Below are 18,599 nucleotides of genomic sequence, written 5' to 3' on the forward strand. Positions count from 1 at the left end.
GAATATGGTTTTGGTCTTCCCAGTTTTAACTCCAAGAAATTATGTATTTAAGATTGGATGTCAGTCAAGCAGCTTGACAACACAGGGAGGGTCACAAAAGGTGATGGAGAGGTAGCACTGAATGTCATCAGGATACATAAGGAAGCTTATTCCATCTCTATGGATGATATTTCCCAGGGCCAGCATGTAGATATAGAAGAGAATGAACCAGGATAAATTGTTAGGGAATTTCAGAAGTAATTTATGGGAAGATTCTGTTGTGCAAGCTATTGAATTAGAGCAATGAGGTCATTTAATAATGGTATACCAACTTTTTGTCATAGACTTCTATGAAATTGATCGCATTCTGGTGAGTGTGAATTTTATTGAAAATAAGCAACTGAACTTTTCCTTCCTTCCTTCCCGCAGAGTCAATACAAGTTTGTTTGCGAAGCTATTATGAGGGTGTACGAAGAAGGCATTGTGAAACCATTGCAGTCAACACTGTTCAATTAGCCTAAGTATAAGGCATTTGCTTATTGTTGAAACTGATTTGCTGGGAACGTTTACAGTGTCATAATGTGCTTGCACAACATGCTGCCCTGATGTGCGTTTGAGGATTGAAAGATCGGCAAACTGGAGCATGGACTATGAGAACCTAAGCACTGTTGCACTTTATGTTCAAAAAAATAATAATAGTTTCTGCTTGTGTGATCATACTGACAACAATTACAATGATCACAGTTGCCGTCGTTTCTGAAATGCCACGTCCTCTGCTCTGGTTTTGTTCAGGGAAATCGTCGGCTTTTGGATTCCTCTGTAGTGCCAAAAGGGAGAACTACCTATGTGATTTTTCTCTCACCTGCCTATGAATTTGTCCTCTTCCTTGCTGGTTTAACTGAGGGAGTTTATTCAAAAGGACCACCTTTAACGGTATACATTTTCTGTTCATGAGATTGACTTAACCATCTTTACTTGACCCTTTTGTGGAGGAATCCATGAACTTGAAATTGTGCGCTGCAGTGGAATTATTGTTTGTTTTTTATTAACAAGTGTTTTCACGCTGCCTTTGACTAACATACAGATAAAACCCTCATCTCTAGATTGTGTTCTTTAATGTAGAATATAATTAAAATTAAGGTTCAGTGAGCACTTATTAGTCAAATTGACCCAAATTGTCTCACTTTCAGATTTTGATGTGCAGCTGTTTAACTTATGATGAAACTACAGCAGTCACTCAGTACCTATTCTCCTCTGTTCCCTGATCAAAGAACTTACCTTTTTTCCTGCACTTATGTGCCAATATTCCTCAATTAGCAAGAAATCTTTTTATATATGTATAAATAAACCATATAGAGAGAAAATAAATGTTAATTTTTCTCGGTGAATTCCAACCAACAGTGATTTCTGGGCTTTACTGACAAAGCATTAGAGCCCAAAATGTAAATAACTCTATTAGGAAATTTAGCCTTAACCACCCATTTCCTAGCAGGATATTAGAATCTGGGTGCTGTTTACTGGTTAGCTACATTACACATTGGCTAGGACAATCTACTCCAAAGACTTGAGTTCATATCCAGCGCAGGTGGTGAAATTTTACTTAACTGTTGTCTTTATGGGCCTCCAAAAAAATATTAAGCTCTCCTTCTCCACAGGCTTGATCCTGCAGTGAACCCTGCCATGGGGAAAGGTGTGTGCCTGCAGTATTTTTTTAAAATCTAATTGGTTTCCTAGGCACTAGGTGATGGGTGCACACCTCCCCTATCGGTGCCACATATAAGCTTGCCTTACTGTATACCATTTTAATTTTACTTCATGTATCAGCACTAGTCTTGTACCCAAAGAACTACACAGGAGAGGTGCTGTAAGGTAATTTTTATAGTAAGACACTAAATCAAAGTTTTGGGAGGCACAAAGCACAAATAAAAGCTTGTAAACTAAACAATAGCTAATTTATGAAATGCTGATGGATGTTGCAGTTTTGCTGGTCAATTTTCTGGAAGTCTTGGAGCTTTTGACTCCATTGATTAGTATCAGTACAAATTGCCTCATTGCATGCATCCTAATCATACCTCTTTTTTTTTTGAAGAGGGGTGCTTCAGGAATGGGATTTAAAAAAAGTTGATATTGTCAGGCACAGAAAATAGCAAAATATGCTGCCTATGAATGACTAAAATGAAACTTTTGAAAAATGTAGAAAATATGTATGCTGAGATAGGTAGGATGTGAAAAATCTGCACAAAATGTGTTTTATGATACTGGAACCCAATGTTAATAACTGATGTGTTTCTGCACAGAATTAGAAAGACATTAAATATAAATTAATAGTTTAGATTAATCAATACACCACTACTTTTCTTTCTCTCACTGTAAAATCTTGCGCACATTTTAGTTTTTAAAAAACCTTTATGACATAAAGTAAAGAAGTAAGACACTTCAATGTTTTTTTAAATGAAAAATAAATATATATTTTTGACTCTGCAGGATCCAGAGGAGATTGAGACCTCTAAAAGAATACACTCAGTGAACAGTATGAATCCCAATGCAAATAAACTTTGCCAGAGAATAAAAATGGATGAGTGACTGTTTAATTTATCCCTGTCTAAATATCTGCACATCTGTACTCGTGTGTATTAACGTGTTGTACCCTGTGCAGCTGTAAATAATGCTGTCAAGTTGAATGCCATTCATACCATCAGCGAAATGCAATCCCATTCACCTGGTCAGGATTGACGAAGCAAGTAAGCAATTGGGATGGTGAGAACAAAGGGTTAAGCTACGCACAACCAATAATTGGTAGTAACGAACCTCATTTACTTCCCTTTTTTTGGTCTGCTTGGTTGTGCATAACTGCAGTGTTATTTTTACTAGATTTACCTTGAGGAAGGAGGCATGTGAATTGATCCATTTTATTCTGTCATGCTGTATGATGAACATGAATGTATCTATCAACCATGCAAAATTGCAAGCGGTAGAGTAATGACTGTTGGATTTTAAGGATAAATATTTTTCATACCATTTGTATAAAAAAAATTAAAAGTTTGTAACATTTCCATTAAAAAATGCAGGTTAAAATGTGTTTAAATTGTAAATAAGAGCAATACTATTGAGACTCAGTTCAGTGCCAATTCACACTGTACAGGTTGATTTCTCTATTGCTTACTGACTGTAATTATGCAGGTTTAGTGTTTGGATTGTTTTCCATATTGTTTAGAAATTTGGAAGTAATTTGCAAATTTCCATTTCTGAAGTCATTACGGGCACTTTATATTACGATATACTACTGATTGAATTATCAAGTGATTTGATTTCATACATAGACGCTAAGCCTAATAGTCTTTGCTTTGTGTATGGAGCTTATAAGAATGCACACTGGTTGATTTGATTTATCTTTGGATTGGGCTGTTAGATCTAAGAAAAAGCATCTGGCTAAGCTACTATATACACTTTAATATTTGATACTAAACAGTGAAAGTCTATCTTTCGAGACTATACCCAATGTCCAAGTTCTAGGGTAAGAACAATATTAGAACATTTCAGCGTGATTTGAAAGTTTTGTGTCATTTAAGCATAATTTGAGGGCAGTTATGCAAATCAGCCAGTATTCATCGCCAATCTTTCTGCTCAAAATCCCTATCTGATTTCTGCCCTTTATTCTGAATACTGTTAAGTGCAGCTGTAGATCAGGCCATTTGATTGGGCACAAAGTTATGCATATTTTTAAGACTTTTTAAAAAAAATACAATATATTGCAGAAGTAATTAAAGTTTAGTTCGTGTTGATGTTTTTAGTAGCAGAACTTCTTAGCAAAGCAAGATTTATAAAAATAGAATTGCTTAATTCGCCCACACCTGGGCTGCTACGTATAAAGTAAGAAAATAACAGTGGTGGGGGTTGAAATCTCTAGTGCAGAGTTTAGAATGAATAAGTCTTTTGCCACTGGACAATTTATTTACTGGAGTGGGCTATTTGAGTTTGATTAATTTGAGAATGATTTATTTGAAACTTGCTCTTAGAGCTTCTAGTTAAAAGGTTTTAAATTATAGCAGACTAATGGTGTTGCCCAGTGTTGAATACATACTTAAGGAGTGGTATAAGTAAATGATTGAGGACCGCTTTTCCCATTGTGACAGATCACGTAAAATAAAGTTTGAGTCGTTCCTCCTGTTGTAATTTGTTATCTGACAATTTCCATTAATCACTCAAGTACCTAAAAGGGGAAGAGGAAAGAATGCTTTCTGGGTCTATTTGCATTTCATAAATACATAATTAATTTATTTGATTTTATTAAGCTTAACCTTTGACCTTCAAAAAATTGTAATTAAAAAATCCAGGATAGCCAATTGTGATAAAGCTGCAGATTATTGATGATGTAATAAGTATGCATAATAGTGTTAATTGCCTGATGCTGCAATCTGAACTACACATTTTTATAATCTCCAGTAAAATCTTCTGATTGCAATTTTATGACATATTTAATTTGAATTTTTGGCTGCTTTCAAATTGCCTCTAAGTACTTTTGTTACTGCACTTAAATATATGGGGAAAAAAAAACAATGCTGGAAACAGGTCAGGCAACATCTGTGGAGAGAGAAACAAAAGTTAAAGTTTCTGGTTTGTGACCTATTGTCAGAAATGATGCAAGGTAATTGACCCAAAATGTTAACTCTCTTTCTCTTCTCCAAAGACACTGACCTACTGAATGTTTCAAGCATTTTCTGTTTTTATTTCAGATTTCCAGCACCCGTGGTATTTGCTTTTTTAGTTAAGACATGCGTGTTTTCCTTTTCATTGGCTTTTTTTTTTGCCTTCACTTGAATTTTATCAACACTGGAAAAAATGTGAAAAGGAGTTGAGCTTTTGCAGTTCCTTGCTGTATGCTTTAAGAAGGCCTTATTCATTTCAGTTTTAAAAAGTAGCAAATGGCACCTTTGTTGCTGATGCCCAACAAGAAATACCATCTCATAGAATATCAGCAGTTGAAGGGTTGACTGATGCAGTACCAACATCGTATAAGCGAGCAGTCACTTGGGGCGGGATTTTCCACACCCACCCACTGCCGAGATCTTCCAGTCCCGCCGAAAGTCAATGGACTTATGGCTGGGGCGCCGCCTCGCCCGCAGTGGGTCCCACCTGTGACGGGGCCAGAAAATCCCGGCCTTGGAGTGGTGGGGTGGGGGGGGAATTACAAATTTCTATGTATGACTCACTCCCTTCTAAATTTTTTTTTTGTGCGTATTATTTAACTTCACTTGACCACAATTGTCTCGTTTGGGTACGAACTTAATAGTTTACTTGTGACTCTTAATTGCTCTGTTGCAAAAATAAAGAAAATGTGCTTAGTAATTTAAAGTGTAGCACCTGTGAGTTTATTTTTGGAGGGGCAGCTGTAACTATATGTACTTAAATTTAATAATTTTGTAATATTTTTTCTCTATTAAATTTCAGTTTTAGCTGGTACTTGGATTCTTTTGATTCAAGAAATATTCTTCTGTACATTTTAATGAGGTTTGATTTGATCCTGTACATAGTGACCCAGTTGCAGCATGTACAGTTAATCTTATGCTTTGTTTATAACAGTAAAAACTTGGTTTTAACAGCAATCTGTAGTTCTGTTGCTATTTATTTCAGCTGACTAATATGTGTATCTGTTCTCTTATTTCTGCATGGTGGATAATCTGATGAAAAGATAAGGGCTAGATTGTAGCAGTCATGTGTAGTGTGACATCATTTGCTGAAGGGGGTTTTAGTTTGTGTTTAAAATGAATTGAAATATTGAATAATAGCATGACATGACCAGAAATATACATTTTGGAGAGAGTATATTGATTATCTTCCTTTTCTTAGCAGGAACCAGATCCTGAAGGGCCTTGTAATTGTTTAAGGGAGAATCGTGGTATAGAGCAGCTTTTACAGAAAATTATAACACATCTCTGTTTTCGCTTTTCTATGGTCATCTTCAAATATTGAAAAGTTGCAAATCTTCCACTTCTAGAAAGGAATTCTAGGCATAAGTAGAGTTACTTGTGATAATCGCGAAGAGTGTATATGATGTATTGTATTGCACCAATTAAGCCCTTAAGATTTTAACAGCTCGAGTTTTATCAGGCACAAGTTAAAAGTACGGACCATGGGAAATGGAATCTATCTTCATGATTCTGGTACAAGTATTGGATATGGTCTAGAAATTCTTTCTGGTTCTACATCATTGGATACCCTCATAAGCAGACTTTACATCTCTGTCAATCCAGAGATCCTTATGTTGCCTATGTCTAATGAGTAGTGAGATGCTATTTTGGGAATTGCACTGGACACTCTTTATTTCTCATGCACCACCATGTCCGTTAGAGTAATAGCTTTAGCTGCTCATACCTGTGCCAGCTGTTCAGTTCAGTCCTGTACCCAAACTTTTCCCCTATTACTCCACAAGTACATGATCAGTTGCCTTATGAAAGTTCCTATGGAATCTGCTTTCACCAACCTTTCAGATAGTACACGCCAGATCATGACAACCCTTCATGGGGAGAAAACTAATCTGATTTTCCTGTCCAGTTCTTTTGCCCAAGACTTTAAGCCTGTGACTTCAGGCTACTGACCTATGAGTCAATGTTTCCCTATTTGCTCTATGAAAACCCCTTGCAATTTGAATACCTTTTTTTAGATCTCCCCTAAACTTCTCTGTTCTTGCTAGAAGCTGAAATTGTTCTCTCATCTCTCCTGAAATCCCTCATCTTTGGGTATCATGCTAGCACTCAAGGCCATGACATCTTTCCTAAATTGTGCTGCCCAGAATTATACACAGTACTCCATCTGAGGCCTAACTAGTGATTTGCTAAGAGGTTTAGCATGACTTCCTGGATGTTAGTATTCTGTGCCCCCATTTATAAAGCCATGTAATCATACACTTTCTTAATTGCCTTATCAAATTGCCCTGCCACCTTTAAAGATTTGTCAATATGCATACTCACATTCCTCTGCTCTTGTACCCCCTCAAAAGATTGAGAGTAGTTTTGATAGAGGTATTCAAAATAATGAGGGAGGGATCTAAGCAGAGTAAATAGGGGAAACTGTTCCCATTGGCAGTAGGGTCAAGAGCCAGAGGAGACAGATTTAGTGATTGGCAAAAGACGAAAAATGTTTTATGCAGAAGAAGCTACGATCTCGGATGCACTTCCTGAAAAGGCAGTGGAGTCGGATTCAGTCATGGCTTTCAAAAGAGAATTGATTAATTATCTGAAGAGAAAAAAGTTGCAGGGATACTGGGAGTGGGATTAACTAAATTGCTGTTGCAGAGAGCTGGTAAGGGCCTGACGGGCCAAATAGTCTCCTTCTGTCTGTAACCATTCTATGACTGTTAACTAACAGTACATGCATGAACAGCACTGTTTTGGTTGTCAGATTTACTTCCTATTCCTCATTTCGGCAAAATAATAACATTTGTCTTTATTGTTAGCTGAATTTAGTTTAAAAGTCAACAGACTGATGTGACTAATACGATCCTTAGAAAGTGAAACCTCTCTGATTCAAGATTGCTTTGTCCAGGAAGAAGGGTAGGTCCATGGCTGTTGCTTTTTCTGCTTTCTGTTTCAAGAATTGGTCTGTCAGGCTGCCTATCAAATTTATGAGGAACCTTCCCCGCATTGCTCCGTCCGGTTTTGGAAACTATAGCAACTACATTATTTAACTATTCACCCAGCTAGGTTGTTTGGATTGAAAACCATTCTAATGTTAAAGGTGCAGGTGCCTCTGCAAATGTGTGCAGACAATTCCACATTGTGAAAAACTTATTTATGTACAAATGCACAATTAAGACAGCTAATTCATTTAGTATTCCACTGATTTGTCTTAAACAACTTCATATGTTTTCTTTGTCCTCCCCTGGAACGGTGGCCATTTGAGAGTTGAGAGAACACCACCTGGTGGGGGAGATGGTTTCCGGCCATCCAAGCAGTGTCCAGTCGATCAAAGTTGACTTTGCAGGAGTTTTGCCTGAATGGTCCTGGAGCTGGCTTCAAGGACACCAGCATTTATTTGGCGATCCTCCCATTGAATCCAGAGGAGTAGCGGAGGCATCGCTGATGGAATTTCCCTAACGGTCTTCGTGTCACTGATACACAGTCCAGGTCTCCATGCAATACAGGAGTGTGGGGACAACAACTGCTCTGCATAGTAGGACTTCTGTTGACTTGCGGTGATGGTCTTTGTTGTCAAACACGGTACTGTTTGTAGAAGGCTGAGCTGGTGCAGCTGAAACAATGTAGGACCTCCTCGTCAACAGTGGCTTTGTGAGAGCAGTAGCTGCCATGGTAAGTGTTCAACAGATTCCACATATCCTTCAACAGATATGGGAAGTAGAATGTTTGGCTGACCCAGGTGTGGGTTGATATGCGAGTTTTGTTCTGGCAACATTCAAGGACAGGCCGAGCTTCTTGAATGCAGCCACTGCCATAAAAGAGAACAAAATCAACATACCTCGAAGCTGTGTTAAATCTCTTAACTGTGCCCAATTAAAAAATGCTGCTGAAATGCAAAATTTAATTAGTGTAAATTTTAGTGAAACACTTTGGTTTCAATAGTTCAGTAAGAAATGAGAATGGTTGGGTGGATAACCATTGTGAACAGTGCTGAACATAACTAACTGAAGATACAGTATGCCAATATAAAAAAAGAAACTCCTGAAAACTGTTTCAAAGGCCAGAGAAGGGATACTTCAAGGGAGTTCATGGGACTTGGATGAGATCAGGGGAAGGCCTGATCAATTAAGGCTTCAGAAACTCATGGATGGCAGATAGTATCAGGGCAAGCTTTCTCTCCAGGGTTTAAACAAAGAACTTAAAGCATCTTTGTACATTTCATACAAAGAACTTTTATAAGACAATAAGGCACGGTCAATATGCCAACTCATATTGGGAAAGGAAATCAAGGGCAGGTCACCACCACCTCAAGGGCAATTAGGATGGGCAATAAATGCTGACCTTGTCAGCAAAGTTCACTTCCCGAGAGCAATTTTTTTTTTTAAATGTCGGAAAAGGGATAATCACTACTGCAGTCAGAAGGGTGTGACTTGGGCCAGTCACACAAGAAGATCTACAATCAATGCTGTACTGATCATTCGGATGGATCTTTATATCCTCTCTTGTAAAGTTATTGGTGTATTTCCCAGATTGTAGTTTTGAATCTACATGTAGTAAATTGAATTATTGTATGATTTGTGTGTGTGTGTGTTTGTCATTTCTCAAAAATCTCAGTTAAAAGAATATTACATTTGAAAGGCCCAAGAGTGAGACTTTACAGCCCTGAATGACAAAAGGAATTGAAAGTTAAAATAAAATAGAAAAGGAAGGTTGTGACTAATGTCTGGAGCAAGATTCAATTGACAACTAGGTAGATTATGGAAAGTACAAGAAGCAATTGAAAAAATATGGGTGGCAAAGATATAAGGGGAAACAAATCACCTAAAATATTTTAGGATTTGATTTAAATGCATAGTATAAATGATTAACTAAGGAAAGGTTGAGCCATTAAGGACCCAAAGGGAAATTTTCATGTAGAGGCAGAGGGTATGATTAAAGTATTAAATGAGTACTTCCCATCTATCTTCACAAAAGATGTGGATAAAGTAGGAGAGGGAAGTTATGGACAGGGTAGTAATGGAGAAGATGTATTAAAAATATTAGCATGACTGAAAGATGGTAGGTCACCTAGTCTAGTTGGAATGCATCCTAGGTTGCTCAAAGATGCAATGGTAGCACTGGTCATAATCTTTCAATCCTCATTGGATACATGAGTAGCCCCAGAGGACTGAATGGCTGCTAATGTTATAACACCATACAAGAGAGGGAAGAGGAAATTACAGGTCAGTTAGCTTAACATCAATCATGTTGGGGAACACAGGGTTTAGTGAGAGGGAGGAACTGAAAGAAATCAGCATTAGTAGGGAAATGGTATTGGGGAAATTGATGGGATTGAAGGCCGATAAATCCCTGGGGCCTGATAATCTACATCCCAGAGTACTTAAGGAAGTGGCTCTAGAAATAGTGGGTGCGTTAGTGGTCATCTTCCGAGATTCTATAGACTCTGGAACAGTCCCTAAAGATTGGAGGGTAGCTAATGTAACCCCACTATATAAAAAGGGAGGCAGAGAGAAAACACGGAATTATAGACCAGTCAGCCTGACGTCGGTAGTGGGGAAAATTCTAGAGTCCATTATAAAAGGTTTAATAGCTGAGCACGTAGAAAACGGTAGAATCAGACAAAGCATGAATTTATGAAAGGGAAATCATGCTTGACAAATCTACTGGAATTTTTTGAGGATGTAACTAGTAAAGTTGATGAGGGGGAGCCAGTGGATGTGGTTTATTTGAACTTTCAGAAGGCTTTCGACAAAGTCCTACGTAAGAGATTGGCGTGTAAAATTAAAGCGCATGGGATTGGGGGTAGTGTATTGAGATGGATAGAAAATTGGTTGGCAGACAGGAACCAAAGAGTAGGAATAAACGGGTCTTTTTGTGAATGGCAGGCAGTGACTAGTGGGACCCCAGTTATTCACAATATATATTAATGATTTAGATGAGGGAATTAATTGTAATATTTCCAAATTTGCAGATTACACAACGCATGGTGCCCTGTGAGGAGGATGCAGATATGCATGTGTGATTTGGACAAGCTGAGTGGGTGGGCAAATGCATGGCAGATGCAGTATAATGTGGATAAGTGTGAGGTTATCCATTTTGGTAGCAAAAACAGGAATGTAGATTATTATCTGATTGGCTATAAATTGAGAGAGGGGAATGTGCAACGAGACCTGGGTGTCTTTTACACCAGTCGCTGAAGGTAAGCATGCAGAAGGCGGTAAAGAAGGCAAATGGTATGTTGGCCTTCATAGCCAGAGGATTCGATTACAGGAACAGGGATGTCTTGCTGCAATTGTACAGGGCCTTGGTGAGACCACACCTGGAATATTGTGTGCAGTTTTGGTCTCCTTATCTGAGGAAGGATGTACTTGCTATAGAGGGAGTGCAGCAAAGGTTTACCTGACTGAGTCCAGGGATGGCGGGACTGACATATGAGGAGAGATTGAGTCAATTAGGATTATATTCGCTGGAGTTCAGAAGAATGAGGGGGGATCTCATAGAAACCTATAAAGTTCTAGCAGGACTAGACAGGGTAAATGCAGGAAGGATGTTCCTGATGGTGGGGGAGTCCAGAACCAGGGATTACAGCCTAAGAATATGGGGTAGACCACTTAGGACTGAGATGAGGAGAAATTTATTTACCCAGAGAGAGGTGAGCCTGTGGAATTCATTACCAGAGAAAGTAGTTGAGCCCAAAACATTGTATGTTTTCAAGAAGTAGTTCGATATAGCTCTTGGGGCGAAAGGGATCAAAGGGCCTGGGGAGAAAGCAGGAGCAGGCTATTGAGTTGGATGATCAGCCATGATCAAATTGAATGGTGGAGCAGGCTCGAAGGGCTGAATGGCCTACTCCTTCTAGTTTCTATGTTTCTATCACTGCAAATCACCTCTACCACCACACTTTGCTTCCTGTAACTGAACCAATTTTATATCCATACCACCACTTTCCTCTTAAGGTCTTCCATCATCTTAATAAGCCTCCTGCATGGCACTTTGTCAATGTCTTCCAGAGTTCCCTGTTTTAATTAAGGGAGTTTTTAAAGGTGGTCTGTTGTAGTTTCTTCTAGCTTCCAAGTATTGCTCATCTTTTAACCAAACCATCCCCACTCTGCATCTTCATGGAAGTGGATTGTGACTGTAAGCTGAAGCTCAATTTCAAGCCTCTGCCTCAGTTTGTGACACGGTTCAATAATACACTGCTTGAGATAACCCTTCAGCTTCACATTGAAGAATTTCATTTGGCATCAGTCTAGTGTTGTTTTTGCGTGAGAGAAAACACCAGATGGTGTTTTTTCTTATATATTGGCGCTGTACAAAGTCGATCAAGTTATTGCAAGAGGCATCGCAATGGGAGCAATATGTGTAACAATGCGTTAATCCGATGGTCCCTACTGCAAGTAGTTTGTTGAGGAGGTAAAGTCTGTTTATAAGACTAACCAATAATGCAAACCCAGGGAGAATATCTAGAGTAGACCCAGTATTTGTAACATGCTTCAGACTCTTGTAAGTTACCTTATGACAAAGCAAATCCTTTCTACCAACACATCCCACTGCAGAGACTTGGCTGAATTTTTGAGCCCCGATGGGGGTGGCCATGGAGGCGGGTGGTCGCATTAATTTTCACCACCAGCCAGTCTGCAGGCTCCATCCATACTCCAGGCCATTTTCCCAGGGGCGGCGGGGTGGGTAATCCACTGTTAAAGGCCTATTGATGAGTTTTCCAGGCAGCCTCCAGCTCCCTAGAGGCATCGGGGAACAGCATAGCTGCCTGGAGGTGGCCTCAAAGGTAGCTCGACTGCTGAGATTTTTTATTTTAAAATTAAAAGAAGTTAGAGAGCAGGTGCCTCCTTCATGGGTCTCCCTCTCATGTACGTACTTAGAAAGGTCAGCTTCTGCTTCTGAGCTGGAGGGCCACCTATTGGCCTTCCAATTTCAAGTGCCTGCTCACCATCCTTAATTGGATGGAGAGCTTACTTTCTGGCTATTAATTGGCCACTGAAAAGTCTCAACTGGCCCACAGGTAGGTGGACAATGTGACAGCTTCCCCGCTGCTGGTAAAATTGTGGCAGGGCCACATGGGAGTAGGTGGCAGTTCTGTTATTGTGGTTTTATGCTGGGATTTGTTAGCTTCTTACTCCAAAAGAGATCTTGCTGGACACAGTGGCCTTTTGTTGAAAACATATTTATTTACATATTCAATCTTTGTAAATAGTTAGTAAGACCAACTCTCTAAGATGCCTCTCAGTCATCTTCTCTCAGTGAGTGTCATCACTGTGATTTAGCTTCTTAGGCACATGCTCAGTAGTTATTAAAGTTAACCCTTTACTCTACATCTCCCCCCAAGTTCACTCTTCCCACAAACTGTAAACCTCATGTACTACTTATAGTTTCTATCCAACTGTTACTCCCCACCCCCCTCCAAGTCACTTTTACCAAAGTTGTCAATCCCCCAACAGTGTTCTCGACTCTCTTGGAGGATGTGTAGGACATATGTGTTCCTTTATTGTCTCCTTGAAAGACAAACATGGTGTTATAAAAAAATGCTGTAAAAACTCAGCAGCATCTGCAGGGAGAGAAACAGAGTTAACGTTTCGAGTCCGTATGACTCTAAGAACTTCGCAGCTGTATCATACACCACTGCTGTGACAAGAGAAGGACTCATTATCTGAGTGGGGAATGAATCTGGTAGATGAAAAGAAGAACGAAGAGCATCCTGGAGATAAGGAAAGGAAGACTTCCCTATTCCTCTTAGAGTAGGAATTTCTCTTTCTCAAGGTAGTAGTATCACATCCACACTTACTTCAGCAATGAGGCTGCTCCACTGCAGACACTGAGACCTCAGGGTCAGCAGGAGAAAGTAGGATTGCACCATAATCAACAATGGAATAAACTTCAGGACCAGTAGCTATAGGAAGTTCCTGCTTAGTACTCTGGTCTGCAGTTTTGCTTGAAAGTTCAGCATCAGTGTCGGGCATTTGTACTCAAGAGTCTCAATAGTCATCAGAAAGACAGCCAACATCAGCACTTTTTCAGATAGTTGCTCTGTAGCCAACTCTTTCATCTGATGAAGAGGCAGTTTCCTTAGATGTGGTATGACATTTATAGACTCCTGTACTGCAATATAACCACTTTCTTTGCACCATTTCTTATGTGTGTATCCATCTCTATGGCTTGATAGCACTGTGTGACTGCTAACAGCTGGGTTTTTAGTTCAGCCTTCTCTTTTAGGTAGTTAGACTTCTCCAACTCATGCTTAATTTTAAAATTTTCTAGCTCCACTTGATGCTTGACTTTTTTTAAGGTACTTTTCAGCTGTAGAAGCTCAATAGTTTAGGTCTCTGCTTCTTTACTGAAAGCTTTCTGATGGGTCTGAAGTTCAGGCTCTAGCTTACTTTTGTATAAATTAATAACCTCTGAACTTTCACTATTGGTTTGATCCAATTTGGAGTTAAGCATCTCTTCCCCCGGATAGCTTTTTGTTGGCTGCTTGCAATTGTTGTAGCCTGTCGTTGGTGGGCTCAGTGGAATAAGCAGACAAATTCACCTCTTTGTTACCTTCTTCAGCAAAAGGGCAATTCTCCTTAAAAGAGACAACAAAAACTTCATGATCATTGGCAGTGGGTCAAAGCGTATATTAAGGTCCAGAACCACCTCTTCCAACAGATCATCTGACTCTGCAAGGGCTTCATTCTTTTGCACTCTTTCCTGCAAGAACAAATTAAGGTCCAGAATATCACCTTGGTGGTCACCGTTATTCTGTTCCCACTTTTTCTATCCTGTCCTCAAAGAGAAGTGAAAGATCTGCAATATCCTCCTGTGGTCCTTGGAGTTGAACAGAGGACAGTTGCAGTGCCACTTTATTCAGTCATGAAACTCTGTCAGATAACACTGAAACACCAACTCCTGTGTCTAGCTTGAGTTCAGTTGAATACCCATTTACATCAATGTCAGCCCTCCAATTCTGGTTTGTATTTTCCTTTATTTCTCCTAGGAAGATGATTTCCTGGTTGTCAAGGTCTTGAATGGAGGTTCTGTTAACAGGCTTCTCCTTCTGTCTTGTATAAACAGATTTCCTGGAATGGCAGACCACTTTAAAATGGCCTAGCTTGCCATAGCCATGGCACTGTGCAGTTTGGCCAAGGTAATCTTCCTGCCTGTGGTCTACCTGCCCGCCACAGCAGAAACAATGGGAAAATGGCAGTTGGAGCCTTTTAGGGCGTTCCCCTGCTTGCTGGCTTGTTATACTTTCAGTTTTACAATCCAAAAATTGAACAACTTCATCGGGCTGTTTTTGGGAAATTTCCCTTGCATCTCTGACGAAAGACTATTCTGCCCCCATTTGTCAGCCTGTCTGGCCAGCTGTGCAGCTTTCCTTAAATTTAAATAATCCCGAGATTGTAAGAAGTCAGAGAGATTTTCATCTAAAACACCAACGACTATTCTGTCTTTGCTCTTTTAGTCTTCAGTACTCTCAATTTTTAGCTTGGCGGTACATCTCCCTTCACCCGGTTTTGACTGCACGAATTAATTTCACCCCCTCAATGACAATTTTTGTGAAGACTGAAGTATGGGTCAAAGGCACCGATGACATCCTCCAGGAAGCCGTCTCTTCATTCTGTCCGGCCAGCACATCGTCAGCAATGCCCCTGACGGCATATAACAAAGTGCTAACATGATATTTGTTCTGATTACTCGCAAGACGTAAGGCATGAGGTACCGGGTAAAATGTCTTCATTAATTGTGCCATTGCTCAACCTGTCTGGTGCCCTCTATGTTTTGAAATGATTCTGGTAGAGGCAAAGTAGTAGCCATTTCTCACCCTGATTCGAGGTTGTCTTTACCCGCGCTGCTTGTCTTGCCAGTTGCTGGGCTGTCTTCATTATTTTGTCGTATCCGGTGTGTTTGCTGGGTTGGTGTTGAAGTTCTTCAACTGCTGAGCTCTGCTGTTGCTGGGGGTGAGGCTTTCAAGGCTTCTCCTGTCATTTTCTATTGTTTTTCTGTGGGTGTAGTCACTGCTGCCACCATCAATTATCGTGGCTTTATCTGAGAATTCTTTAGCTTCTTACTCTGAGATCTTGCGGGAGACGACGGCCCTTTGTTGAAAACACATTTATTTACATGCTAACTAATTACAAAAGTTAAGTAAGACCAATACATTGCTGGAGCTACTCTCTCAAATGCCCCTCGGTCATCTTCTCTGTGAGTGACACCACAGTGAAATAGCTCCTTTTGCACATGCTCAGTAGATATGATTAGAGTTAATTGTTTACAGGCACGGCACCCATGACATTTAGGTTCACACTGCCACACATCCAGCCCCCTAACTCTGTTTCTCTCCACAGATGCTGCCTGATATGCTGAGTATTTCCAACATTTGCTATGTTTATTTTATACTATTTGTTACATCGGTTTTCCTGGCTGGAAAGTGGAATTATAGCAATAATTAACCAGAATGCTCCTGTCTTGTCACTGAAATTGTACATTCATCCATCTTTGTCATCCTGTTGGAATGAAGCGTTATAAGAAAAATTACAATTCCTACATTCTTTTTCAATAGTGACCCTGAACCATTCTCTAGCTGCGGGTTTAGTAAGGAGTAAGAGGTATCTGGATGGTTTGTTGCATCTTCAATGCCCTGCCGGAAATAGTTATTCAGTCCTCTTTCCTATTGGTGGCGCTAATCTCACATTACTGAATACACCGAGATGCACGTAGAAGCAAAATTTGAATAGGGAAAAAAATCAACATGCACAGTTTAAGTTACACTGTTGTGTAGCAGTATCAGAATAAAATACATTAAGGCCACAATACTCCATAGCCATCTGAACATGTTTCTACAGTACAATCAACAAAACAAGGTAACTTGGCATGCTGAATTTTTGGAGTTATCCTTTCTGATAGGATTTGAGTTTCTGTAACAGAGTTCAGCTTCAGATATGGCCACTCTATATACTCACCAAAGACCTCTGCTCTTTGCCCCATGGATTCTGCCAATCACAGACGCAGAGCTCAGGAATGAAAGTCAAAGGTCAGTGACATGATAACACAAACCAAATGTTGAGAAAACTGACCTCAGCTGAAAACATTTTGCAATGAATAGATTTCCCTGGGCACTAAAACCAAACTTTCCACAAAGGAGAGAGGAAAATAAACACCTTTTTCCTTTCTCTACGTTGCCAAAGTAAAGCGAATCAAAAAGTGGGCAAGTTCAGAGACTACAATTTTAACACCAGTGAGCTAAGGATGTTTGTTTCGTTAAAGTTGCCTGTATTGATCAAAGCCTTGGCAGGCCACTGGAACCCTCCCATAATCTTAACCAGAATTTATGGGGCTTTACTGGTTATTCAGTGAACAAATACACTCTCTGTGATTTTCAGCCACTGAGATCTAGAAAGTAGTCGGAACTGAGTTGACATGATCTCAATTTCATCCCCTCTAGTTTCTGAAAGACTTCCAACATTGACTCAATGGGCCAAATGGTCGTCTCCTGCACTGTAATGACTCTAATGGCTCCATGTGACTTGCATTTATTTAGCACTTTGCGCGACCACCCAGATGTCTCAAAGTGCTTTACATCCAATGAAGTACTTTATGAAGTGTAGTCACTGCGCAACGTAGGAAACATGGTGGACAATTTGTGCACAGCAAGCTCCCACAAACAGCCACGTGATAATGACCAGATAATCTGTTTTTGTGATGTTGATTCAGGGATAAATATTGGCCAGGACACTAGGTAAAACTCTCCTCCTCATCTTTGAAATAGCGTCATGGTGACTTTAATATGCCACTTGAGCAAGCAGATCACCTTCAGTCTAACATCTCATCCGAAAGACAGTACCTCTGACAGTGCAATATTCCATCGAAGCATCAGCCTTGACTTCTGTATTCAAGCCCTGGACTGGGATTTGAACCCAGAAGCAAGAGTGCTACAACCGAGCCACAGATGAGGATACTACCATCAATCTTTGCACTCCAGGGCAAAAAACACCCAAAGTACTTGCTCTCGATCACTATCTGGTGGCCGCAAGTGCACGTGTCTGGTTGTCAGTTGAGCAGTTGGAGGTTTGACTGCAGACAGCTGGCGAGCGCTTTATGTCTGGGCTCACAGGTGAAGAATGGCTGCTTGGGCAAGATACCGCTCAACCTTTGGTTATTTAAGTTTCAGTAGAGCGGAGTGGGTGTGTATCTGTCTTTGTTAATATCAGGTAGTTAGTGAGTAAAGGGTATTCCTTTGTTTGATCAATAGAATCATTATGTTCATGTCCTTAATGAGATGTAGGACAAAAGTACGCTGTGAGAATTTTACAGCATTGAATTGATTTGAGTTGATAAAGTATCATTAATAGCTGTACTGTGATCAGAAAAGTCTTTGATTTGAAATAAGATATGAGAGAATCTTACTATAGCTCTAGTGGAAATACTTAGCACTGTAACTCCATACATAGCACAGACAGATTTTTTTCTCTGTCCACCCTTTCAGGGGTTCAAAGGGTCAGCATGATTATCCAATGAGTCACTGGGTCATGCAGACCAAGAAGGACCCTGGTTCATTTTCTGCCCTCTGTCTAACGTCTCATCCGAAAGGCAGTACCTCTGACAGTACAGCACAGTACAGTGCATAAGAACATAACATAAGAAAAAGAATCAGGAGTAGGCCCCTCAAGCCTGCCCCACCATTCAAAAAGATCATGGCTGATCTGCCCCAGGCCTCAACTCCTCTTTCGTGCCAGTTCCTCATAGCCCTCAACTCCCTGATATTTCAAAAATCTATCTACCTCCTCTTTAACTACTTTCAGTGATCTAGCCTCCACAACTCTGAGGTACAGAATTCCAGACATTCACTACCCTCTGAGAGAAGAAATTCCTTCACATCTCAGTTTTAAGTGAGTGTCCCCTTATTCTGTAACTATGTTCCCCTAGTTTGAGATTCCCCCACTAGTGGAAACATCTTCTCAACATCTACCCTGTCAAGCCCCCTCAAAATCT

At 40.0% G+C, this 18,599-nt stretch overlaps 1 protein-coding gene across 6 annotated transcripts in view; it reads left to right on the forward strand.

Annotated features, from left to right (window-relative positions):
• The window catches only part of ptpn4a (protein tyrosine phosphatase non-receptor type 4a), a 404,635-nt gene extending 399,304 nt beyond the window's left edge, over positions 1–5,331 (forward strand). For 5 of the 6 annotated variants that reach the window (XM_041200092.1, XM_041200091.1, XM_041200094.1 and 2 more), the window contains one exon: positions 409–5,331. In XM_041200092.1, the coding sequence (XP_041056026.1) occupies positions 409–495 (87 nt within the window). In that variant the 3' untranslated portion in view covers positions 496–5,331. The remainder of the gene's footprint in view (positions 1–408) is intronic. The other variant, XR_005944523.1, reaches the window with a different exon arrangement.
• Positions 5,332–18,599: the final 13,268 nt, after the last annotated feature.

The sequence above is a fragment of the Carcharodon carcharias genome, chromosome 12 (genome assembly GCF_017639515.1).
Source record: "Carcharodon carcharias isolate sCarCar2 chromosome 12, sCarCar2.pri, whole genome shotgun sequence".
NCBI lineage: Eukaryota > Metazoa > Chordata > Chondrichthyes > Lamniformes > Lamnidae > Carcharodon > Carcharodon carcharias.